This window comes from Rhipicephalus microplus, chromosome 8, assembly GCF_043290135.1.
Source record: "Rhipicephalus microplus isolate Deutch F79 chromosome 8, USDA_Rmic, whole genome shotgun sequence".
Classification (NCBI taxonomy): Eukaryota; Metazoa; Arthropoda; class Arachnida; order Ixodida; family Ixodidae; genus Rhipicephalus; species Rhipicephalus microplus.
The window spans coordinates 57,433,119-57,460,810 of NC_134707.1; the positions used below are offsets into that span (position 1 = coordinate 57,433,119).

General features: G+C 49.0%; 1 protein-coding gene across 1 annotated transcript; it reads right to left on the reverse strand.

The window, feature by feature from the left end:
* Positions 1–1,981: 1,981 nt before the first annotated feature.
* LOC119165851 (uncharacterized) lies at positions 1,982–27,692 on the reverse strand. The gene is made up of 6 exons (XM_037417878.2): positions 27,513–27,692; positions 12,719–12,895; positions 10,382–10,497; positions 8,211–8,290; positions 5,010–5,084; positions 1,982–2,234 (listed from the first exon to the last, which is right to left on the reverse strand). Exons 2-6 carry the CDS (start codon positions 12,842–12,844, stop codon positions 2,014–2,016), a joined length of 618 nt encoding a protein of 205 aa, XP_037273775.2. The 5' UTR covers positions 12,845–12,895; positions 27,513–27,692; the 3' UTR covers positions 1,982–2,013.

Here is a 27,692-nt window from a genome sequence, read left to right on the forward strand (position 1 = left end):
CGCCCCCAATTCACCTAGTAACTATGTCCTATCATACTTAATACCAACAAGCCTCACCTCGTGTTGTTACGTCCTGCACTCACACGGCCAATATAGTGTGCAAGTAGCACTTGACTTCGCACAGTGACTGGAGATGTGTTGATGAACACTGAAAGCCAGTAAATACGGGGATTTTGGAGAAATATTTTTGGCCAGGAACCTGATTGTTTGTTTTTACTTGCAGCCAGGCACTGCCACACATTTGAGCATTTTCGCATTCTCTCTCGATGAAGAAGCGACGAGCGCACTCAGCAAACCACCACTTCCACTAAATACGGGGAAATCTAATGAAATCACTTCATCCTCGAATTATACTTATACTTCCAGTCTTGGGTCGACCGAGAATGGACCGACCAGGCGGCCATCAGACTCACATTCACCAAAACTACTCAGACAGCTTCATTCGTACTTGAAGTCTCTATAATTGCCCTTTAATACTAGTATAATTACTGAGACTTCTGGCGTTGCTATTACGTCTTGCCATGAATCATATGTTAGCAGTGGCCGTAGCACAGTAATCATAGAAGTCGGGAAAGTGGCCCAAGTGTGTGATTGGATTTGATTTTAAAAAGCGAGTCAGTTGTTGGTGGCTGAAACAAAACCGATGAAGTGGACTCGGGCAGGACAATTCCGAGACTTGGCGGAGAGGAACCGTGTATATGCAATACAAACACCTATGCATTCTAGACGCGAGAATGTCATTGTGTCGCGATAAGCAAAAACCTAAAGAGGCTAATTCTTCACTAAAACAATAGGATGCTCTATTCTTTCCCGCGTGATCTGCTCGCCTGAGATGCCAAAGAACGGACGACGCCGACAGGGGGCATCCCAGCAGCTGCAGCAGTGGCGGTGGTAGTGAAAAGCGTTTATCAAGCAAGGCAGATGTGAAGCCACGCGGCAGCCTTACATACTAGGTGGAGTTACTAGTCTGGGGCCCCTGTAAGTGCCTTGCAAAGGCAGAGGAACGCTTACTCCTCCACCTTTACACCAAAACATATTTGTGGCCGGCAGTTTTCGAATATCTTGATCCTGCGTGTACAGGAAAACGCCCGCATACTGTGCGGAGAAGTCCTCTGACATCTTCCACGTGGTGTGGGCGTGCCAGTAAACTCCGCACCTCACCCCAAAACCAAACCCCACACGGGAGGACTGGGAGGCAGCCCTGCTCAGCTGTTCCGATCTGGTGAGCCAGAAGGCCCTGGTCAACCGAGCTCGAGTCGCGTTGGCTGCCAATGGACTCCTGTAACAAGGAGTTCACCTAGTGTGTGTCAGAGATCACCCGCAGCGGGCCATCTCCCTCCTACTCCCTGTATATAAATAACTAATAAAGTTTTTCTCTCTCCACGTTGCTCGGAGCCAGGGGCATATTCAGAAATATTTTTTTCGAGGGAGAGGGCACTTCCTTGATTTAGGTGCCCGGGGCACCCTTAAAACGGTCATTTTTTTTTCTCTGTATGCCATTGCGAAAAAAAGTTCGGGGAAAAGGCCCGGTGTGCCACCCCCTGACTACGCTACCGGTCAGAGCCGCAGCTCATGACTAATGCCTTTTGGGTGTGAAGATGGGAGTGACCCACAAGGGCCACCACAGAGCCCACTGGGCCGCCCAGAACGTTACTTTCAACCCTGGGTCACCTCCGAGGGTCGAGGGCAGGGGGGCTGACCACTGAATTTAGGTGGCAGGCTCACGCCAAACGATAGATGTCGGCAAACTCACCGCAGTGTCGGTAGCTACCAGAGTTCGTGTACAGGTTAAACGTCTTGTAGTCGGCAAGAACGTTCCTGTAGTGCGCTTTCGACCAATGCACGTCTTCTACTTGAAGCATCGCAAGTACACCCTCTTTCTCGGGCCCATGCATGAGGGGGAGTACGTTGAACTGCCCATAGTGCGATACATTGCAGACGCTAACAAAGCAGTTCGCTGGTTATCGTGGTAGAGACGTGATTGGGGGGAGTGTCGGAAGCGATGTGCTTTATTTATATTCGTTGCACTATCCCCTTACTCCTAATAATGATCTCAAACCAGGGCTTGATATGCCGGCTTATGCCTTTCCCGTTCAGCATACAGTCCGTCGTGGTCATGTTGTAGACGTCACGTAATCCGGATTGCAGCACGGCCGCGGACGCCTTTTTCATCACTTCTTCCGGGATCCTCTTCACCGGCTTGTGGTACATGAGCGCTACGACATCGGCCCGGTCTGAAACGAACCCAAACGTGCCGATTGAGAAAACATCAAATCTTTCCTTGGCGTTATAATTAGCGACCTTCAGTGTGTACATCAAGGGCACGCCCACACATTCGTTTCTCACAGCCCATGCGACGAGCGATCCAATCAACTTACTGTAGCGATAGGAATAATTATGAGTGCAAGTAAGCGCAACCAACAGGGCCAGTGGGGGAAGGGGGGGCAGAAGAGAACACAGGGCGCTGATGCTGTGTGATTGCGCTCTGTGTCTTATCTCCTGCGCCCCCCCCCCCGTCGCTTGTGCTGATTTGCTTTAATAATCATTTTGGGCCAACACACCCATATCTACAACATTCTCAAATAGTAATGAGACGTTTTTGCATGCGTGGCTCCATGCACCTCTGCCGCAGCGACGAGTACGAAGCCTTGTGTTTTTTATCTGCACTTTTATGGCCTTCGGTGTTATTTCTAGAGTTTACCTAGTGCGCAGGTAGTTCGGAAAATTGTCCGCTCAAGGCGGCGGCAACGGGCAGTGTCACTCTTGTACTAATTCCTCAGCTGGACAGTTTATCGGAGACGCACGTCGCGTATCATTGGATGACCATTTGTTTTTATCGAATAATGGTACATGTAGCAGGTGGTAAACGAGCCATGTTTAGGTGTCGGTCGCACGTGTCGATGTCGCTAGTTAGTCACCAGTCACAATAAGTGACGCGGCTTGCTTAGATAAAAATTTTGAATGAGTTCTAGGTGATACGCAGTAGTTTAGGTGTTACGTCACCGATGTGCACCTATGAGAAAAGTGACTCGCCAACCATGGCTGTCTTCTACAGTGTTGTGTTGAGATGCCGATATGAGAATATATGAAGACGTGGCCTTTTTCAGACGTCGCAGTAATTTTACCGAAGTTATGCTAAGGCTAACAGGTGAAACGTCTTGCAGTCGGCAAGACCGTTCCTGTAGTGCCGTCGTTCCTGTATCTGTCGTTAAATCTACGTCCAGACATGCCTCGGCTGCCAGCGGTGGTGTGTGCTAGTTGGGAGATTAGCGGGCCTATGACATCCACTTCAAGTATCGTGATAGCCCTTCACACGAATTGTCATGGACCACGTCAGTCGAGCCTTGCTCTTTTTCATCTTGCTAGAACAGCACCAGCAACAGCACGTAAAAAGAGCCCTGCAACACTTTTCGAGCATGGTCAAAAAACGCTGCCGACCGGTAGTAGAGGCTCCCGAAAACACGCGAGCCAATTGCTATAGCGCAGCATGTGACCTAGAGTTTGAAATCAATTATCAAAGTCAGCCAAAAATTGCATTCTTATCTCGAAAAATGACGGAATGCGCTCAAAAATCACTCGTACAAGGTCATCTTTCAGCCATTGGCTGATTTCAACTTAGCGCACTTGGTCGTTACAGAGATCACCACGGGAGGCTGTGACTTGTCCACGCGTGTGCGCGTGATCACACTGATAAAGTCGCGTATTCCAAGAAAAAAAGAAAAAGTGCTCAAGGTAACGTGGCGCGCGTGAGGTATTTTCTTTGCCCCTGCCATTCTTCCCTGCTTAGCTTCCAGCGATTTCGTCGGGACGAGAGAAGCGAGAGTGCGATTGCAGCGTGCTACAAATCTTTGTGATTCAGCTCGTACTGGATAGATTCTTAAATTTTTGCAGCGTTGAATTTGTGAGGCAGTAAGCTCTTCCAGTGAATTCATTCCGTGGTTACTTGAAAAAAATGTTTCAGGTCCCCTTTAAGCAATCGGTCGTAGGTACCACGTACGCACAACTGTGACACTGCTAGGGTTTGATAACTCTCGGAACCCACGAGAAGTGGTTTGAAGTTGTGATGTCAGATGATGGGCTCTCAAATCATGGATGTTCATGTATTGCGTGCTCTACATGCGGACGTTGTAACCACAGTTGCTAGAACTCTAACCATTCTTTGCTTTTGCCCTAAAATACACAAATTTCAACAGAAAAGAAAATACAACTAATCTTGTCGCCCGTAATTTCAAGTTTCTTTCCAGTGGCACGTACTGTCAAACATAGATGGATTATCGATAGCGTTGATACCTCGCCTGAACACATGTCTCCTGACGAGAAACAGCTGCCGAAACAGACCTTTTTTTTTTTTTTGCTCTGGCAATGATGTTGACGCACGGATCTTGCGCAGTAGTCATCGAATACAGTAATGTGGCGTTCAAAACTGTGTTTATAACCCCCGAATCACAATTGAGGCGTACGAATCAGCATAGAACAAGGAGCTGCTCGGCAGATTTCTTGGCAGATGGTTGTCTCGTGCCTGATCTCCTCCCTTCGATGACCACTCACGCATCTGGGCCTGGTCCACGGGCTTTTTTAACAGTCTCCCAATATTTTTTTACTTTTATCTCAATCTTTTCTTCTCTGTTTTTCACCTTTAGTCCTTATGAGCTACAGCGGAGGTGTCGCACTCTGATGCAGACGGATTTAAGGATCACTACCCCCGCCCCCACCCCCACACTCCCTGTAAAACAACAGTGAAAGCGTGCTGTACGCCAAAATAAACCTATAGTACATTTTGTACACCACTTCCTGGTTCTGGAGAGGCGGCCGGATGTTCCAAAACATTCTTCAATGAGTACTCGACAGAATTCTATTAAGCAACAACAACAAAAAAGACGCCATTGTACTGAATGCTACTGACAAAGTATATCTACAGAGAGCATGCAAGGACTATGTTCAGCAATGCTGTTAAAAACCTCTACAAAGTGCCTATTAGTTTACGCATGAGTACTCGCAGCAATACTTACAACTATTGCAGATGTGCTCCACCAGATATGTCTCATAGTCCGTGTCCAGTACTTGATAGAAGTGAGGCGGATGAACTGCGCAGAAATAAATAGTGAAGTTGTGTACCTCGGATTGTCGTTGACAAACAGATAAATGTGCCGGAGTAGTTGCAGTTGCGCGATGTTCTCGAGGAAACCACGTTAGTGACATGTAGCACAAGTACTCGGTAGCACTGCTATGTTAGCTCTCGTTTTCACTTCCTTCATACAGGCTTCCGAAACTCAGCGGCTGTGATATGTTAAGCCGCAAAGTCCGAGGACGTCTGTTCGAATCCCGTGTATGAAGGTGTACTTTAACCTACCCGGGTGTTCATGGATGCTGAGCCGTACCTCGTGATCAGTCCGTCGTGTTGGCTCATAAAACTAACGAAATAATATTCTTTACGCCATTCGTTCATGCAGCAAACAGCTCATTTAGTTGAACTTCACCATTTATACGTTCGGGATCCACTGGGAGTGCGGTGTTACTGACCCATACATGTTTATACTGTGAAAATTTTGAATGGGGTCTGCTCACTAATGGTATGCAGGTAGATTTTTTAATATTTCCATGACCCATTTAAGTGGTACCCATGTGATATTTTTAAAATATACTTTTTCAGTATGCAGTACAATCGACCGCTTTTAAATTTGTGGAATTCACTTACTTTAATGCCAAGGTGACCCAATTGAATCCAAGTGGAAGTGTTAGAGGGAGTTGCGTGTATTGCACCGAAAATAACTGTAAATTCAACGTAAACAATGGCACCACCGCGGTGGTCTAATGGCTAAGGTACTCGGCTGCCAACCCGCAGGTCGCGGGTTCGAATCCCGGCTGCGGCGGCTGCATTTCCGATGGAGGCGGAAATGCTGTAGGCCCATGTGCTCAGATTATGGTGCACGTGAAAGAACCACGGGTGGTCAAAACTTTAGGAGTTCTCCACTATGGCGCCTCTCCTAATCATATGGTGGCTTTGGGACATTAAACCCCACATATCAATCAATCCGGGACATGAGATGACAATCATATTATACAAAGCAAAGGGGGAACAACTAAAAAAAAACACAGCATATCCACAAAGTGAATGATGATGAGTGTCTGCCTGTCTGTCTCTATGGGACAGCGTCATCTTTGCAACATAAGGGAGACGCTACTGGGTACGCCGGAGGGACGGCGGATTGCCCTAGACCGTAAGGAATTCTGCCCCTAAAATCACCGCCATATGCCCAAAGTGAATGATAGATGAGCTTGCTTGAAGGTGCATGGTGCAATTCTTGGCGAGACCATTTCTTTAGGACGGCTTGTTAACGAGCTGACGTGTAGGTTGATAGCAGCCTTGTCAGACACGTTCCGCGGCCGGCACTGCTCTGTGTTGGTCCCGTCGATCGCTATACGTTAGCCCCCCCCCCCCCCCCCCCCCCAGCTACCCCTTGCTGCCATACTGTCCACTGCCGTAAGTCAAATGCCAAACGGTCATAAATGCAAGACGCGGAGCTATCAGGCGCTCTTCAACAGGGCTGAGAGCAGGCAGGTGAAGGGTGCCTGGGAGGATTCGGTACTCGTGCGTAACACTCATTGGAGGAATCTGTCACGTGCCGTCATGTCTACGAAGCGACGAGAAAGAAGTGGACGTAGTCGCGGGGTAGCGAGTGCACGGGCCATCAAAAACCGACGCCTTGGGGGGTGTTGCGCCATCTAGTGAGCATTGTTGGAATCAGCGGAGAAGCGACAAAAGCGGTGACCTTGATCTGTCACGACCGGAGACGTGTACACTGGCAACACTGGCGTACATGCCGGCAACTACGGACAGGGCGCGAGCATAAGAAGCTTGTGTGGCGAAACTGTGGAAAAACAGCCTGTGCCAGCGAACCTAAGGTATATTCGCTCATTTTGACGGGCGAAGCTCCTTAGGGCCGCACTCTGCCGCCGCCACCGTCGCCGTCGAAACTCCCTGCGCCGGGCGAGCGCACCGAGCAAAACAACAGGTGGCGGTGGCAGATGGCTCGCCTGCGCTGCGCACGCCACATGCCCTCTCCCTCAGTCGTTCCCGCCACCGAGCAGCGCAGCGTACGCTCTCTCCACACTACCGCCTTAATGACACCCGGCAGCGAGATCAGGCGCATATAGTCGCTAGCATCCCATTCTAAAGATCTTCGCTCATCAGTTTTATTCGCACCCGGTACAGCTGCTACTTTTTAGTTGGTGCCGTGGATGGCTTCCTGACGCCTAAATGTGTGCGATGGATAGCGAGTGTCATTTTTGTTTCCAGGAATTTCACGCTGTGTACCTTTTACGCTTAAGTTTTAACGTGATAGAACACCAACTAGCCCATTCCCATACCTTGCTTTGACATTTCGGCATAATTAAGCCATGCCTTCAGGTAAATACGCCGTGTCCCAAAAGGATGTGGAGCTTCATGTTGAAACAGGTAGCGCTAACGAACAATGACACAAGCGAGGAACGAGTGCGCGAGACGAGCGCTAACTTCAAACCCGCGTGCTTGTTCCCCCACTGTGCCGTTGTTCCTCCGCGCTACCTGCCTTAACACAAATTACCAACAAACTAGCCCAGCTATTCATTCTCGTAAAGACATAAGGGGTTTACGAATGATTTTCGTACGTGCTCTTGTAGAGTTATAAGACGTAGGGCAAGGCTACACTTCTCAGGGCAAAGTTTCCTGCTTATTGTGTGGTGCGTAGAGTTTCGTAAAGTTAACTAGAGGAGACTCTGGCGCTGCGTTCATTCAGTAACCATGGGGATCGTTGTTAGTACATGGATTTGCCTATTCTTCGTGCTTGCAGGCTTCGAACGCATATTCGGCTTAGTCTATTGTATTGGTATAATTTCGAATAGAGAAAACGAATAATTTTGAACTTCGTGATCCAATTGGAATTGGTGACTCTAAAAGGTTAAGGCTGTCAAGTGCAACTGCTGGACATATGCCGATTGTTGTTTCGTGACAAACAGGCTCCAAGACTCGCGAAGACGAACGGAGACAAATTACAAATATTAGAGAAATTCATGTACTACTCATCATTCCCATGCTCGCTGAAGCGTCTTGAGTTGCAGCTCCCGTAGACACTAGCGCCACAGTTCCCTGTACTGTACTTATAGGAAAGTCTGCGCTGTGCTTGACCCGTTTTCGATTCGACTGCATGCAGATGTGAAAGTGCCGTTCTCACTCCTCGGGAATCGAATCGTGTCTTCGTTATGCACTCCATTGCTGTACTCCTTCGTGATGTTCCACACTTGCGAGTCAGTTCTGCGGAGTACAATGATAGTCTATTATTTTCATCATAACCAGTGAGTAACGAGAAGAGAATTAAGTTATCGTGTTTCACTTTTGCAATGTTTGACACGCTCAATGTCGACAATATCAGAAACTCAACAGCATTAAACACCTGATAACAATATATCTGATTCCACATAAGTGTTTTTGCAAAGGTTCGAATACGAATTGGGGAGAGATAAGATCAAATGCAGTAGAAAGACAGGAAGTTTAACCAAAGTAGTACTTCGGCTGGCTACCCTGTACCTTGAGACGGGACATAGGTATGAAAAAAAACAGAAATATACGGCACTGAAGACGCCACTTAATCCTTATGGTAACGATAATCTCTGACTAACACCCATACTCTGATCAATGCGCATTAACGAGGTGTCAACGAATGTTCAGGTGACAAGCAACGAAAAAAAAAATGGCAAAGCTTTTATTAGCCGTGCAAGGCTTTTAAGAGTGGAACTGAAATACTAATCTGGTTTCTTCTAGGTTGTTGCTATAGGATGTAGCTAGGTGACACTAGGTTGTTTCTAAGTTGATTCACAGTGCATGAGAGGTCCAAGTTAAACCACGGGCAGTCACAAACACGACGCGGATGTTTAAACTCCAAGAGACAGAAGCTCACGCTGTAACCGAGCGTTCGCAGTTCTCGAATTACGTATATCGTCGTTGGCGTAGGCCCTCCATTGCTTTGGGGACTTTTCGCAGCCGCCGTTCCCTTTACGGTTCTTTGGCGTTCTCTCGCTGTACGTACTGGGGCTTTACGGCTCACCACCGTCACTTCGTAGGCACTTGTTCGTACGGTATATTTTTGTAGTGATTTGTGTGCTACTTATACGTCCTGTGTGCCGAGCTGTTGCTGGCGCAGAAGCCCTTGTCAGGCCACACGGCCTTTACCTTCTGCTTCCTTTATGCTTTGAGCTGGAAAAAATGAGGTCGATTCAATTCGATTTGTTGAACTGTTGCCTTCTTCAATTTTACTAGACCAGTGCGAATATTGTGATCTTTCCCAATTTATGGGGCACGTACCCGCTTACGATAATGATAGTTTTTTGGTGGGCCGCACTCACAAATTATGGCAAGCTTAAGCAGCTTTGCTGTTCGATCGATGATTAAAGTTCTGTTCGTAGAGAAATTCACACGAGAAATGAGGATGGTGATGAATTCCGCTACGTTCTCGTTGCGTGTTCAATAGTTTTCAGTTCTCACAGTATTCCGACTAAGTTGTTATCATTGTCAGCTGCAGGCTGATTGTGCGCGCGTTAGGACAAAAGTTCTCGCAATTTACCTGGTGTTATGCTACCCGGTACCTCGTACAGCGAAAGAACTGCCCCATGGACACACTGCCAAATTTCTTATTCTCTTTAGTGACTACGAGGCAAAATAAGTGCTGCCTTCACGTCTTCACTGCTAAATATAGGCACATTTCATTTCGAGTGGAGGCGCTGTCATCGGTGGTGCTCATAAAGTCATACTAGAAGTGATATCTCGAGAAACGCACTTTCATGCCAAGACAGCACACGAAAATACAGTGCCGAGGCAATGCTTGATCGCTTCTTACAATACCAGTGTTTCTCAGTATTGTTCCGTAAGGCAAATTGAATCGCGTGGATATTTCGCCTGAGGTAGCTAATTATAAGCGTGAATGAATGCATAGTTTGCCGCTAATTAACACGCACACATAAAAAGGAAGATTAGGACAACGACACAAGTGGCTCTTTCAACTAAATTTGTGTCGAAACACAAAGAGTATACTGACAAAAAAAATTCAGTACACGTGCTCAAAGCCACAAACCTGTAGCTAACAACGCAACCAAAGCTCAATGACGATAATCTCCGAAAAGTGCAGTTGTATAATGAAGATTCTCTACTACACAATTCACCAACCTTCTGAGTGTGAAACGCTTCCAAAGATTCACGAGTCATTTGTTTTTTTATTCCGATATCCTACTTAGCGGCAAACTATGTATTCAGCATCTCCCCAACTGGCCAAGAAGAAATTCTTCTTGGCGGGACGATGAAATGGAGAGGCTGCGAGGCTGAGGGCACGTGTGTTGTTAGAGCGACACTTACCCCCCTATGATTCTCAGGTAAAGCTTCCCTTCTTTTCCGCGATAACTCCGTGAAACGCACTGAGTGACTTTGTGTGGTTTGTCGACCAGAGCTTGAATCCAGAGTTTCTTCCCAAGCTGCGGAAAGGGGGCGGGCGTAAATGTGAAAGCACAATAATTATTAAAAGGGACTGTGCTATGACTACTGTGAAATCTCATCTTGTGGTCACTGTATACATTCTGTACAAATGTATGCAAAGGTTTATGAACGAGCTAGTGCACCAATGATTTTATTGCGTACATATAATATAAGATACTATAATATACATACGTATGGATACATTGTATGATACTGTAAGCACATTTTCGCCGTTGCTTTCAGTCGGAGTTCATCAAGCATACTAGTTGCGAAACTGCGTTCCAGAACCCAGAAATGCATGTGACCAATTCTGCAGACCAGGTTGTCGCGCCATCTGAGAGCAGTGATACGAAACACTGAAGCACAGGATGGCGTCCCTCTGCGAGCGCTTTTTTGTAAGCTGCTAAACGCTGTACGCTGCGCTGGAATCATCGCGAGAGTTTAGTGGTTTATTTCTTGGTCAAAAGATGACGCGACAAAATTGGCTGAACCCCCGAGATTTCAACCAATGGCGTGTCCACATTTTGATACATGGTGTACGCGGGGAGTTTCGCAACTCGTACGATTGAAGAACTGTGGCCGTCGCCGCCATGTTTCGTATAAAGTACAAATCGACGGCATCGCTGCGCGTGTCGCATGTTCTATGTGCGCGTGCAAGCATGCAAGAACTGCGACCACGCGTGGCTCAAACAGAGATGAAACGTAGTAAGGGGGTCTTCAAGGAAATGAAAAAGAAGCTACTTTCTGTCTGCCTAGAGTTGGCGACATGGCTAAGTATCTTGTAGGAAATGGAGATGAAAAAGAATAGTAGAAGGAGAAAGATATAGAAGGCGGAGCAATCGCTGCACAAGAGTGAAGATAGAGAGAAGATATAAAAAACTTTCAAGGTGCATGGTAGAAGTCCAAGGAGAGAGCTACATGGCGTCAAGAGGTCACGCACGGTGGGCCGATCGGCGAGAGCTACGTGGCGGCAGGACGTCACCGACGATGGGCCAATCGGCGAGAGCTGCGCTTGGTTCGGAGGTCACGGACGACGCAGCCACTCGGCACGGAATACACCGAGCGAGTTCATTAAACGTGCCGGCCAGCTTCTTCGGGCCAAGGAGAATGAAGAGGGAGGGGGAGTAGTGGCGTCGCAAGGGCAGCAACTGCCAACCTTGACCAATAAGGCGCGGTGGTTGCGCCTACAGCCATCAGAGGATGACTCGTATCATTGTACCTGCTGTGCTCTCGCCGCTTACGTTGTGCTAAAGCATGGAAATCTCGTGGAGAACATGAGAATCAATGCTGTCCCTGGAGTTGGTGCAGTCCTTTACGCCAGTGTTTCGCAAAGCTGCGCCAAATGAGATTGTTCAAAGAGTTGTATGCTAACGTCACATCGCGCAGCATTCCAATCACCCTCGTGGCGAAGCACCGACTCGTTTGATGCTTGCGTGTGTTGGTTCATGAAGCCTATACCGGCCATGTTTGAGTCTGAGTGGTGCAGTATAAGTGCGCATGTTGAAGATGTGCCACAAAACGAAGCAATCTCTCTTTCTCCCCTTTCACCATATATCCACCTATTTCCCTTTCCCCAAAGAGCAGGCAGGTGTAGTGTGGGCGTAGGAGGAAATTCTCAGCCAACACAACGTTTTTGTGTGTTCGCCTATGCATAGAAACTCTAACACTACTGCTACTACGACGACTACTACTATACTAGTTCTACTACTACTACTAATATTAGTATTTTTAATCCTATTATTGGTATTATTATTATTAGAACCGGTAATAATGGGACAGTTTTCAAAGTTTTGCACACTTCAAAGCATTAGCCACTAATAGAAAAAAATACTATAATAAATAACGATATGGTACATTTAGTACACTTCTTTGTTCAAGCACTACGAAGCTGCTGTATGTATGAAGTGACCTTGTTCCACTTAACCTGGTACTTGCTACTTTTTCACCTTGTCCTCCTCGTCACCTTGTTCCAGAATTCATATAATTCCATTCAATTTTGCCAGTTGCGTTGAAATACACATCGACGCTTTAATTATGCGCATTCTGTTAGTGTGAGGATATAGACCAAGGGCGCAGGGCCGAAGTATTGTACAGTTGCGAATATTGTAACACCGATTTTGCAGTTTCGCAGAGTGCGCGCGGATAAGCCAATCGCTTGGTGCAAGTTCGAAGCAAGCGTTTCATATTGGCTGCCCTTACAGCCGCAGTCCAGCGCATTACCTTGTCCCAGTCGACCCTAATTGAACTCTTCAAGTTTCTGCACTTGTAGCAGTTTGATACGGGAACTTGGGCCAGCAGAAACAGAACAAGCACTGACGCTGCAGTGTGCATCAAGACTGGTGCCATGGTACAGCGTATGGATGTACTCCTGGGATTCCTTAGAGTAGCGCAGGTTTACTGTAACGAAACAGAACAATTAATGAATACTCACAAAATAAGTATTATCTTCTCTGTACAGATGAGACACCAGCCCTTTTAATTGTGGAATGAGCCTACGTAGACATAAACGGTGTTATCAACATGTGGAGGTGGTGGTCGCTGGTTCGAATGCCTGAAATATATAAGCAGTTTTTTTTTTCAACTAAGTAAATTCATTTCTGAGGAATTCGTGTGGATCTTTTGGTAGCATTGTGTTGTAGAGAGGTGTAAGTTCAAACGGTACCCATGTTCTGAGGGCGATGGAAGCTTCAAAGCACCGCTTACTGCAATGTTTTTATTTTTGTCTTTTTTTAACTGAAATTTGTAACTTTGATAACCTTGTGTCAAGTAATGCCAAAACTGAGTCGTAAGTGCTCCTAAGTATTGCATAATTACTGTTAGCGCAACTCATTGTGACCAATTCAAAGGACTGTTTTTATTTAGAGTATATAGGAAGGGGAAAATTCTTGAAAGCCAAGATTAGGGGTCTTCGGCAACCGTTATCGTCGGTAATTGTATGTCCATAATTTTACGCTTCAAGAAAAATCATGCCACAAGATCATCTGAGTAAGTTATGAGGCAGGCTTTGCCCCCCCCCCCCTAGATGATAAGGAAGGGGGTGCCAAATCTTTCTTATAACTTCTTTACTCAGTGAACTTGTGGTGTCATTGTTTAAAGGGTAGTAAGGAAGGGGGGGGGGCAGCTCTGTGCTACGCTTAGTGTTTCACATAATTATGACGCACGGGGTCACTGTGTCTTGAAGTTCTTGCCGAAGTATACAATCCTTTCTATTTAACTATCCTGCAGCCCATGCGAGAACGGAGAGGAGCGTTCGTCAGCGCAGAGCTCCGATCTACAAGAGCGCTCCAAATCTGTTTCAGCCGGCTGTACTGTGGACACGTTCCTGAAAACTAAGCATTGTCGTATAGTCTCACACAACTGAAGAACTTGAATTCGTTGTCATGATGGTTGTGCTATGTGTCTATGTACGCGACAAGTCATTTAGTCTGGACGATGTACTTCAGAACTTCATACAAGGGGACATTTTTCTTTGTACCTTTGAGGCGTCATATTGTTACGGTATTCTTCGAAATGTACACCGTACTCGCTGTGGATTAGTTACTTTAGGAACGTTCGGGCCCATTGTGCTCTATTTTAGACACCTGTAAGGGCTCAGTAGTATCCCGTATACTAGTGCGCCAACACTTTTTCATGTGGTGTCAATATAAAAAAAAATAACTAGCTGAGCATTACCTCGACTGTGCTTGGATATACGTAGCGTGAGCTACGTACTAACGGATGGACTGATAGACTAGCGAGCGAGAGATTTCACGCGAGTCAATTGCCAGCCTACTAGTGACACGTCAGCCCTCTAGTGACACTAGTTATCGCCATTCCCGGCCATCACCTGTGGCACATACCCGCATTACCAGTGGCCCTAACCCGTCGGTGGGTGTGTGTGCCGTTGTCTGGCAGAATGTGTTTGATGACGTGCGCCACGGGATTGAGACATTATTAATGTCATGACCGAAGGGTTCTATTCGTCAAACCATTTTACCCTCCCAAACTAATTTTGGTTTACGCCAAGTTCAGGGGGTGATCGGGAACACTGATCACGATAGCAACCTGACGTAGGTGGATAGATAGATAGATAGATAGATAGATAGATAGATAGATAGATAGATAGATTATAAAAGTGCTCTCAGTATACTAATAAATGCTTCGCATTTATAGTCTCCCTCACGCACTTGCGTCATAGGAGGAAATGCCCTGCACTTCAAAGGCTGTCCAAAATAGAGTGTTTTTGGATGAGCCATGCTCTCAAATACGGCTGCAGAAGTTTCATCTTTTCCTTTCTTCGATCTCTCTCTCTCTCTCTCTCTCTCTCTCTCTCTCTATATATATATATATATATATATATATATATATATATAGATTATTGGTGTAAGATTATTGGTGGAGGTGCTGGGTACGCCTGCCTGGCTTTTCCGGCAAACCAACACGGAACTTCGGAGTGGTCGCCACCTTCATTTTCCTGCAATGGCTCAACAGGCCCACCCACAAGAGCAACAACAGCCGCAGCTGCAGCAGCAGCAGCACCAGCACCAGCAGCACCAGCACCAGCAGCACCAGCACCAGCTGCCTCCTCTGATTCTCCTGCCTCCACGAGACCCCGGAACCTTCTCGGGCACAGGCAAGGACAAGGTGAATGTTGAAGATTGGGTCGCTTTGTACGAGCGCGTGAGCGAATACTATAGGTGGGACCCTACGTTGATGCTGGCCAACGTTGTATTTTACTTGCGGGATACGGCGCTCACCTGGTATGAGACGCATGAGTCGGAGTTGATCAGCTGGGACGTTTGCAAATTGAAGCTTCTCGAGTTATTCAGCAGGCCATTTGGGCGACAGCAGGCCGCGAGGAAAGACCTGGAATGTCGCGTGCAGACATCGACAGAATCATATGTATCCTACATACAGGACGTATTGGGCCTCTGTCGAAAGGTGGACGAGAACATGAGCGAAACTGACAAAATCGCTCACATATTGAAGGGAATTGCCGATGACGCGTTCAATCTGTTGATCGTTAAAGATTGCGCCACCGTCGACGCGGTTGTGAAGGAGTGTCAGCGCTTCGAGCACGCCAAGAACCGTCGCATAACCCGCCAGTTTGCGCGTCTGCCTAATACTGCAGCCACTTCGACCTGTGAAGACAGCCTCGAGTTCACGCAAGCTACATCGTCCGAAAATGTCACCCGAATCGTTCGTCGTGAACTCGAAGCAATGGCTCCTGCAGCCATCGCCTCTGACGGTCCTCAAGACAACGCATCCACCGTCTCCCTCATCCAAGCCGTCGTTCTCCAAGAAATAGCAAATCTCGGCATCACACCTGTTTGCGCCGTTCGCACCACCGAGAGCTCGGCTTCTGTTAACCAGATTCCGGTGTACCCTTCACGCTACCCTTCACGCTACCGGAACCCTGCTGAATGGAGAACGTCGGATGATAGACCGATCTGCTTTCACTGCTCTCGCGCCGGCCACATTGCACGCTACTGTCGCAATCGTTCGTCATCCAATTCATCTTGGAACACTGGGACATGGCGTCGCTTTGAAGGCAGTTCTCGCCGCTTTTCTACTCCGTACGATCCACAGCCTGCTCCTACTAACGTTCAGGGCCGAAGGTTCAGCCGGTCACCATCACCCCAAGGCCGCCGATCTCTCTCGCCGATGATTTCTCGATCCAGGTCCCCTGCACGACCTGGGCCCTCAACCTCGGGAAACTAGACCATGCAGCTCCCGGAGGTGACGCTGCATTAACGACCCATTCTGCAAATCCTATGTTGACGATTCCTACGCGCCGCAATATTTTGGACCTTTTGGTGGATGACGTTACCGTTACAGCCCTCATAGACACTGGTGCACAAATTTCAGTCATGAGCGCTGCTCTCTGTATTAAACTGCGAAAAGTGACCACGCCTCCTATTAAGTGTGCAGTAATGCTTGCCGATGGGAGCACATCTGCTGTTATCGGCATGTGTACCTCTCGCGTGTGTATTGCTGGGCGCCAGACCATCGTATTGTTCACCGTGCTTGAGCAGCGCCCACATGACGTGATTCTTGGCCTCGACTTTCTCTCTGCGCACTCCGCCCTTATCGACTGCTCGACGGGTCTTCTTCAGTTGGAACTGCCTTTTGACGCAGCTGTTGCCCATGACGCTCAAAGTCGCCTTTGTGCCACCGAGTTCCTGCATCTTCCGCCGCAAGCCGCGACTTACGTGCAGCTCGTGTGTGATCCGCCTGTGCGCGATGGTGAATATGTCGTTTCACCTATTACCGACGTTGTGCTAAAGCACTCCATTGCTGTCCCGCACACCGTGGTGAGAGTATGCCACAATCAGACCCATCTGTCTCTTTTGAACTTTGGTTTCTCCACGCATGTGCTGCCTGCTGGTATTAAACTAGGCGTCATGTCGTCGTTGCAAGAGTGTGATATTTCTGAACTGTCGGCTCAGCAACCTACTCCGCACGTCAACTTGCTCACTGCGCCCAACCTGTCAAGCATTGACATTGCCAAAATGATAGCGCCAGATCTTTCGCCCTCCGAAGCACAAGACCTCCACCGTCTGTTGACATCCTATGCGGACATATTCGATCTTGACAACCGCCCTTTAGGCCAGACATCAGTTGTGACCCATCACATCAACACCGGCGATGCCAACCCAATTCATCGCCGCCCTTACCGCGTCTCCGCTGCCGAACGCTCTGTCACCCAGAAAGAGGTCGAGGAAATGCTCGCCAAAGGCGTCGTCGAACACTCATCTAGTCCGTGGGCATCCCCGGTCGTGCTTGTCAAGAAGAAGGACAACACATGGCGGTTTTGCGTCGACTATAGACATCTCAACAAGGTCACTAAGAAGGACGTTTACCCTTTACCAAGAATAGATGACGCCCTTGACTGCCTTCATGGCGCAAAGTTTTTCTCGTCCATTGACCTTCGATCTGGTTATTGGCAGATCGCTGTTGACCCACAGGACCGAGAAAAAACAGCATTTGTAACCCCCGATGGGTTATACCAATTTAAAGTAATGCCGTTTGGGCTTTGTAATGCGCCGGCCACCTTTGAGCGCATGATGGACTCCCTTCTGCGCGGCTTCAAATGGTCCACTTGCTTATGCTACTTAGATGACATAATTGTTTTTAGATGCGGAAGCATCTTATACTCGCGCCTTGTAGTGCGCCGTCCACACCGCTTCTCGAACATTCGACAGCTGACGCGCGCGCATGCGCCGTCGCGCCGTCGCCCACTCTTCCACCATCTGTGCATCCCTTCCTCCTCTACACACCGCGCGTGCTTCACTCCTCCACCATCTGTGCACCCTTCCTCCTCTACACACCGCGTTCGACATCTACAATTCTCCTGATTCTCCAGTGGACGCGCATGTGGCGTCGCGCTTCGAGAACATTCAACAGCTGACAGTGCATGCGCCGTCGAGCTGTATATATACTCAAGGTCGGCGCTCGCTCGCTCAGTTGCCGCTCGTCGGTTGGTTTGTACGGCGCGTCGACGTCCAAGGTCGCGGTGAAATGAATTCCAACGAATCCACAAACACAATGATCGACGTCCCTTCAACCAGCGCCGCCCTTTCGCATACGTGTGTACGTGTTCACTCATTTAACACCCCCTCCTACAACCACGTTAACCAATTTAGCCATCGACCCAAGTAAGTCGCAATTTAACACCCCATTTCACAACCACGTTAACCAATTTAGCCATCGACCCAAGTAAGTCGCACTTTAACACCCCGTTAACCAATTATATGCTCCGCATCCTCCTCAGTGTTCCCCCGAGGGAAGCTGCGGGCAATTTTTTTCACCGACGTTCGCAAGCCATCTAGAGCGACTGTCCAGTATTCTCCAAGTATTTCGCAACGCTGGTCTCCAGCTGAACTCCTCCAAATGCCGTTTCGGCCGTCGCGAAATAACTGTACTTGGTCACCTTGTTAACGCATCTGGGGTACAGCCCGATCCAGACAAAATTCGCGCATTGACTTAATTTCCCGTGCCCTCTTCTCATAAGGATGTCCGGAGCTTCCTTGGTTTGTGCTCCTATTTCCGCCGCTTCATCCGAAATTTCGCCGATATTGCGCGGCCTCTCACCGAGCTTCTTAAAAAAGACGTCCCATTTACTTGGAATTCGCCTCAAAGTGCTGCATTTTCGGCGCTCATTGCAGCCCTCACGACTACGCCAATATTAGCTCACTTCGATCAGACTGCCCCGACAGAAGTTCGTACGGACGCGAGTGGCCACGGAATTGGTGCTGTTTTAGCTCAGCGTCAGCATGGACGTGACTGTGTCATCGCCTACGCCAGCCGCCTTTTATCCCCTGCCGAGAGGAACTATTCCATCACCGAAAGAGAGTGTCTTGCTCTTGTTTGGGCTGTCGCTAAATTTCGCCCGTACCTCTTCGGCCGCAGTTTTACTGTTGTAACTGATCACCATGCACTCTGCTGGCTTTCCTCGCTAAAGGATCCCATGGGACGTCTCGGTCGTTGGTCTCTACGCCTCCAAGAATACACCTTCTCGGTCGTCTATAAATCTGGTCACCTCCATCAAGACGCTGACTGCCTGTCACGGTATCCAGTGGATCCACCAGACGCCACAGAGAGAGCTACGGAAACTTGCGTCTTATCAATATCAGACTTTCTTGATATCGCTTCTGAGCAACGCCGCGACCCGGATTTACTTCCCATCATAGAAAGCCTGAGTTCCGCTACTCCGCCCACTTCCCTGAACTTGCATTTCCTTCATGAAGGAGTTCTCTACCGCCACAACATGCGCCCTAATGGTCCTGACCGCCTTCTCGTCGTGCCTTCCCATCTGCGTGTAGATGTTCTCCGACAGCTTCACGATGAACCTGCCGCTGGTCACCTGGGAGTCACCCGCACTTATGATCGCGTCCGGCGCCGTTTATTCTGGCCACGCCTATATCGCTCTGTGCAAAAGTATGTCGCCAGCTGCGACCTTTGTCAACGTCGAAAACGACCAACATCGCTTCCAGCTGGCCTTCTTAACCCTATTGAGATCCCTGCTGAACCATTCTACCGCGTAGGGCTCGACCTTCTCGGGCCATTTCCCACTTCTGCCTCCGGGAACAAGTAGGTTGCCGTGGCGACCGACTACGCGACCCGTTACGCGATCACCCGCGCTCTTCCAACCAGCTGCGCTACCGATGTCGCCGACTTTCTGCTACATGACATCATATTGCATCACGGCGCTCCTCGACAGCTCGTTACTGATCAAGGCCGATACTTTTTATCTCGCGTCGTCCAGGATATCGTACGTTCCTGTTCCACGAACCACAAGTTCACAACGGCATACCATCCACAAACTAATGGACTTACAGAGCGCCTGAATCGCACTATCACGGAAATGTTGTCAATGTATGTTTCTCCAGACCACCGTGACTGGGACGCAACGTTACCCTACGTCACCTTCGCTTACAACTCCTCCAGACATGACACCGCAGGCTATTCCCCGTTTTACCTTCTTTATGGACGGGAACCCTCTCTGCCTCTTGATACACTCCTTCCCGCTGGTTCAAGCTCCCCTGTCACATACGTCCGCGATGCCATAGAGCGAGCCGACGCAGCACGACAGATTGCCCGAGAACGACTCATGCTTTCTCAAGCCTCTCAGAAAGATCGATATGATCGTCACCACCGCGAAGTTTCGTATGCACCAGGTTCTCTCGTACTCTTGTGGACCCCATGTCGTCACATCGGCCTCTCAGAAAAACTTTTATTTCACTATGACGGACCATACAAAGTCCTTCGCAAGATCACCAACCTCACCTACGAGATACAGCGAGTCGTCGACGAAGCGCACTCAACGCCACCACCATCCACTGTTGTGCACGTCGTCAGACTGAAGCCTTATGTGTCACCCAACACTCCCCTTTCGTGACAAGCGCCGGGTCGGCGCTTTAACGCCGCGGGGTAGTGCCACAAGGCAGTAGTTGGATTTGGGCATAAAGCGGTAGAGGGTCTCTGGCAAAAAGAGAAGACTACGAAGTGGATAGAGACTGGTTCCAGCCCGCCAGTGCGCCAGGCATTGTCATCGCGTGTAATCGTTGTAAATATCTGTAAATATACGTTTTCTTGTAAGAATATATATATATATATATATATATATATATATATATATATATATATATATGAAAGTAGATGCGCTTTCACATAACAACTGTTTATTGTGCCGACGTTTCGACAGGAACCCTGTCTTTTTCAAGGCATAATACTATTTACACATGTTCCGTGCCTTTTTATATCCTGTCGAGACAGGGGGGGAGGGATAAATTGAGAGAGAGAGAGAGAAAAAAAAAAGAAGAAACAGTGAATCGGGAGGACAAACATTAAATAAAATATAGAAAATCTAGGAGAAGAAGCAAGACCGACACGGCGTAATTAGAAAGGGGCAGCATATAATGAATATCGATGGCGGTGCCTCATTCACCGGCTTTTTCGCTCCTCCCGACGCCACCAGCATGCACTTAAAGCGCTTAAGCCCTCCCCATTAACTTGTCATACACTTCAAAGAGGAACGAGCCGCCAGCGGACTACACGGAAAGGTGAAATACAAAAACGGCGGCTCCCTTTCCACTTGGGGAAGTGTAGGTGCGGGGGAGGTATTGTTGACAATGATGACATTCCTCATCCACCTCTGCCCTACTCTGTTGAAATGCTGCCCCTTTCTAATTACGCCGTGTCGGTCTTGCTTCTTCTCCTAGATTTTCTATATTTTATTTAATGTTTGTCCTCCCGATTCACTGTTTCTTCTTTTTTTTTTCTCTCTCTCTCTCTCAATTGACCCCTCCCCTTCTGTCTCGACAGGATATAAAAAGGCACGGAACATGTGTAAATAGTATTATGCCTTGAAAAAGACAGGGTTCCTGTCGAAACGTCGGCACAATAAACAGTTGTTATGTGAAAGCGCATCTACTTTCATATTTATAACCTTGCGGCAACCGAAGTTATTCTTCTGCATATATATATATATATATATATATATATATATATATATATATATATTGTTACGTGGAAAATAACAGTTGTCGGTCCGCAGCCACAACGCAGCTCACTGAGAACGTCCACTTCTTTTCTCCCAGTCTGAGGCACCTCCTTGGGTATGCCCCACTATGCCTTCTTTCAGTCAGACGAAATCACGTAACAATATATATATATATATATATATATATATATATATATATATATATTGTAGCGAAGCCTCCGAACCCTGAAATGGGTCGAACTCTTGAGTACCTTCTAGTGGGGCTACCCAACAAGGACGCCGCTCGCGCTGAGAGCCCGTGCTTGGCTGTGACTGTCGCCATTGTATATTCTCGCTCGTTGCCGGCTAATAAACGCCTTAACAATTCGGTGGAGAGTGCTGCGATCCCTGTCTATGCCTTTGGAGCTACGATCACGTACCCTGCCATCTACTATGTACCACGACGCTTCTCAGCAAACGCCTCCTCCAATGCCACCCCCTTGTCCCGGTGTCCCCAGAATCCGCGATCCACCCATCTTCACTGGCGCTGATGGCACTGACGTGGAGGACTGGCTCGCCATTTACGAGCGCGTGAGCGTCCTCAACAAATGGGACGAGGACGGCAAGCTGACCAACTTGGTGTTTTACCTTGCCGGTGTCGCCAGTTTGTGGTACAACAACCACGCGTCCGATTTTGCCACCTGGTCCGATTTCAAGACCGCAATCGTCAACGTCTTCGGCCGCCCTGCTGTTCGCAAGCTGCAAGCCGAGCAGCGCTTGCGTGAACGTGCTCAGGAGGCTGGTGAGTCATTCACCAGCTATATTGAAGATGTCCTGGACCTATGTAACAAATCCAATCACACCATGTCCGAGTCTGACAAGATCCGAAACATCATGAAAGGCATTGACGATGATGCCTTCATGATGCTGCTCGCCAAAAACCCCGGCACGGTGGCTGAGGTCGTCACACTGTGCCAGAGCTACGAGGAGCTCCGCCGGCAGCGTTCGATGACCCGACGCTCCCCACCACGAGCTGCAACGCTTGCTGGCTTGGAGGCCAGTTGTGACCAAGTGGCGTTGATGGCAGACCTAAAGTCCTTTATCCGTGAGGAAATCGCGCGTCAGTTCTCGCTCCTGCCCTTTGCCCACCAACCTGCTGTTCAACAATCGGCTACTACCCTTCTCCCTCCCATCCACCGAGCGATTGAACAGGAAATAGCGGAGGTAATGCCTGCTTACCAGCCCCAACAGCCTCCGGCTCCTGCGTCTCTGAGTTACGCGCAAGTGGTCGCCAGGCCGCCCCAAGTCGTTCAAGCACCCGCCCCTCTGACCTACGCTGAAGCTGCTGCACGACCTCCGTCCTTTGCAGCGGGTATGCCCGCTACGTATGTTGACGTAACCCCTCAGCCTCAGCTTCAGTCCACCATGCAGCCACCGTTCCGTCCATCGGCCCTTACGACATGGGTGAGACCTACCTCGGTGAACAGATGGCGCACACCCGACAACCGGCCCATCTGCTTTGCCTGTGGTTACGCCGGTCACGTAGCCCGTTATTGCCATCGCGTACAGCCGGCTCCGATTTCTTCACCTGTTGCTGGCCAACTCAGCCGTCCTTATCATGAAGAACCGCCGTCTATGTCACCTCGGTCTCGCCCAGGTCCATCTCGAAGATCGGCGTCTCCACGACGTCGTTCCCTGTCCCCCATGCGGCCAAGTGCGGCTGCTCATGAGCGGGAAAACTAGTCGTCGCAGTCCCCGAGGCAAGGACTGCGACGCTATTGCAATGTGAAAGCCCTCAGAGCAGCCCCTCGAATGTCATTGACGTGCTTGTGGACGGTGTTTGTGCACCGGCTCTTATTGAAACTGGAGCTGCCGTATCAGTTATGGACGAAAAACTCTGCCGCTTACTTCGAAAAGTGACGACGCCACTTTCTGGGTTATCCCTCCGTACTGCAAGTTTGCACCGCATTCATCCTACAGCAGTGTGCACAGCTCGCGTTGTCATCCAGGACGTTCTGTATGTCGCCCAGTTCATTATCATTCAGGCATGCTCTCATGACTTCATCCTGGGATGGGACTTTCTCTCCCGCCATGACGCCGTCATCCATTATGCCGCCGCCGAAATTGAGCTCTCACCCTTCTCGCATTTGACGCCAGAAGACAGTCCCCCGACACTGAGCAAGATTCTAACGAAAGACGATACAACAGTGCCTCCAAACTCGACGACGGCTGTGTCTGTCTACTGCGCTGGTCTCTCCAACACCATTGGACTTGTTTCGCCATCTGACCGCGCTTGCAGCAGGAAAGGGTTGCTAGTACCTTTCGCGACCGTGCAGGTCAACCAGGGCAACACTGCTATTTTTGTAACCAACCCGTCCCCGTACGCTGTTACCTTGCTTCGAGGGGAATGTCTCGGCAGAGTGGAACCAGTCGACGACGCACAAGTCCTGGACGTACCCGATGACACGCGCGGTTCCAGGTCGTGTACCATCAATGCTGTTTCCACTTCTGATTCGTCATCTGCTGATGTATTTGGCCCCTCCATCGCTGACAACCTTACGGCTGTACAGCGTTCCCAACTTCTGGACCTGTTGCAAGAATATCGTTCTTCTTTCGATGTCGGGCGAAGTTCTCTCGGTCGCACGTCCGTTGTTACGCATCGCATCGACACTGGTGCCCATCCACCTTTACGGCAACGTCCATATCGCGTGTCGCCTGCTGAACGTCGAGTAATTAATGATCAGGTTGACGATATGCTCCGACGCGACGTTATTCGGCCCTCGGACAGTCCATGGGCGTCTCCTGTTGTTCTTGTTGCGAAGAAAGACGGTTCTGTGCGGTTCTGTGTGGACTACAGACGGCTCAATAAGATCACTCGCAAGGATGTTTATCCACTGCCACGCATCGATGACGTGATTGACAGCCTTCATGGAGCCGATTTTTTTTTCTTCTCTCGATCTGTGCTCGGGGTACTGGCAAGTACCCATGGCTGACGACGCTCGACCAAAGACCGCCTTCGTCACGCCAGACGGCTTGTACGAGTTCAACGTCATGCCCTTTGGTCTATGTAATGCACCTGCGACCTTTGAGCGCATGATGGACACAGTTCTGCGCAACTTGAAATGGTATACGTGCTTGTGTTACCTCGACGACGTCATTGTCTTTGCTCCGGATTTCTCCACGCATCTCCAACGTCTGAAAGAAGTTTTCGCACGTGTGAGCAATGCCAGCTTGTACTAAATCTGAAAAAGTGCCGCTTTGCAGCACGGCAACTCACCATACTGGGGTACGTCGTGTCCAAAGACAGCATTCTTCCTGATCCTGCCAAGCTTCAGGCCGTGGCCGAATTCCCCAAACCTGCATCTGTCAAAGAACTGCGTAGTTTCGTGGGCCTGTGCTCATACTTCCGACGCTTCATACGAAATTTCGCCATGATCATATCACCGCTGACGAGGCTCCTTGGAAGCAACGGGCCCTTCAATTCGTGGTCATCCGAGTGTGACGACGCGTTCGCGAAGCTCCGCCATTTGTTGACGTCGCCTCCCATTCTACGCCACTACGACCCTACAGCCCCAACGGAGGTGCACACGGACGCCAGCGGTGTAGGCCTCGGCGCTGTCCTGGCGCAGCGAAAACCCGGATTCCCTGAATATGTCGTAGCATATGCAAGCCGTACGCTCACGAGAGCCGAGAAAAACTACACCGTCACGGAGAAAGAGTGCCTGGCGATCGTCTGGGCTCTTACAAAGTTTCGGCCTTATTTGTATGGTCGCCCATTCGATGTCGTCACCGACCATCATGCACTATGCTCGCTTTCATCATTGAAGGATCCCTCAGGCCGTCTCGCCCGTTGGGCTCTTCGCTTACAAGACTACGACATCCGCGTGCTGTACCGCAACGGAGGCCAGCATGCTGACGCCGACGCCCTCTCGCGCTCCCCTCTGCCTGAAGGTGATGTGCTCTGCTCAGTATCCTCGGCTGCTGTTTCTGCCATTGACGTTGACATCATCTCTACCAAACAGCGAAAGTATAATTGGATCGGCCCGCTCATCGACATGCTCTCTGATCCATCCGCAACGCCATCCACGCGTGCCTTGCGTCGTCAAGCTCGCCATTTCGCCATTCGTGAAGGCCTTCTACACCGAAGCAATTACGACGCCGACGGCCGGCAGTGGTTACTCGTGATACCCCGCAGTCTGCGGTCAGAGATATGTAAATCCTTCCATTCTGATCCGCAATGCGCGCACTCTGGGGTATTCAAAACCTACCATCGCATTCGACAACGCTACTTCTGGCGCGGGATGTACCGCTATGTGCAGCAGTTCGTTCGCTCTTGCCTCACTTGCCAACGCCGTAAACCATCAGCCCACATGTCGCACGCTGGTCTGCAACCGTTACCTTGCCCTGACCGTCCCTTTGGGCGCGTAGGTATCGATTTGTATGGACCACTTTCTCTGACGTCGGCTGGTAACCGCTGGGCCATCGTTGCCGTTGACCATTTAACGCGATACGCCGAAACCGCCGCTCTCCCTGCGGCTACTGCACGCGATGTTGCGTCCTTCCTGCTGCATCGATTTATACTGCGCCACGGACCACCCCAAGAGCTTCTCAGCGATCGAGGCCGTGTCTTCTTGTCGGAAGTCGTCGAAGCCATTCTGACGGAGTGCCATTCTGTCCACCGCAAAACTACTGCTTACCACCCACAGACGAATGGCCTCACCGAACGCTTTAACCGCACCCTCGGTGACATGCTTTCTATGTACGTCGCTGCCAACCACACTAATTGGGATAATATACTGCCCTTCGTCACCTACGCCTACAACACCGCCCCTCAGAGCACGACTGGTTTTTCACCTTTCTACTTGCTGTACGGAAGGCACCCGTCGCACACTATGGACACAATGCTCCCGTACACGCCGGATCCATCTGAGTGTACACCTATTTCCGAGACAGTTGCTGAAGTATGTCGCGAGCTTGCCAAGACTTTTACGACGCAAGAGCAAGAGCGGCAGAAGAGTATTCGTGATGGCTCCACCACTTCTGAGCCCACGTTCCTTCCTGGTGCGCTTGTATGGCTCTCGATCCCGACCTCTGCAGCTGGCCTCTCTTCCAAACTACGTCCCAAATACGAAGGCCCCTACCGTGTCATCGAGCGCACCTCACCCGTCAACTATCTGATCGAACCCGTTGAACAATCTTCGGACATGCGCCGCCGTGGGCGAGACATCGTCAACGTGGAGCACCTGAAGGCTTATTATGACCCGCTCATAGTAACAAGCTGTTAGGTCGCCAGGCGGCTCCCTCTTCGACCCAGGGGTGATTGTAGCGAAGCCTCTGAACCCTGAAATGGGTCGAACTCTTGAGTACCTTCTAGTGGGGCTACCCAACAAGGACGCCGCTCGCGCTGAGAGCCCGTGCTTGGCTGTGACTGTCGCCATTGTATATTCTCGCTCGTTGCCGACTAATAAACGCCTTAACAATATATATATATATATATATATATATATATATATATATATATATATATATATATATATATATATATATATATATATATATATATATATATATATATATATATATATATATATATACAGTGTTTGAAAACTTTGTGTTGGTGAATTTACAGTGTTTTATATTGCACCCTCGTCTAGCCTAGGCCAAACCAAAGTAGATAACGTGATATTAATGAGCTGACTTAGCCAACACTATAAGCTCCATTTTTTTAGATTTATTAACATCACACCTTCTTCGTTCATGAAAGGTTTCACTTGGAACTGTAAGACTACTTCAGCCACATTGGCACTGAAAGCATGAAATGGAATTTTTTTCTTCGCTTATCCTACACGAATGCAGACGCTTGGACACTTGAAGCATGAAATGGCACTCTTTTTTTCGCATATTCCTATATGAATTTCGGGAAAATTTTTCTTAACCTTAATATTACGCTTGCAGTACCAGCACCTTTTAAAACGTGTGCTGGGAAGAACAAATGGTGATATGAGGCAAAAAGAAAGTGATCATTAGACGTATTCTTAAAAAAGGACTTACCTGCAGATATTGCTGCATCGAAAAGCGGTGAAAATGTGAATCCGCCTTTTTATGAAAGCCTGACAAAAAAAAAATGAATGCTAAGGTGTCTTGCTGTTGCACCGCTCCCAAGGCCTGACAGTTAGTCTTATTAGAAACTTGAAGCAATCATCGAAACGCCATACGTACGACTTGGCACTA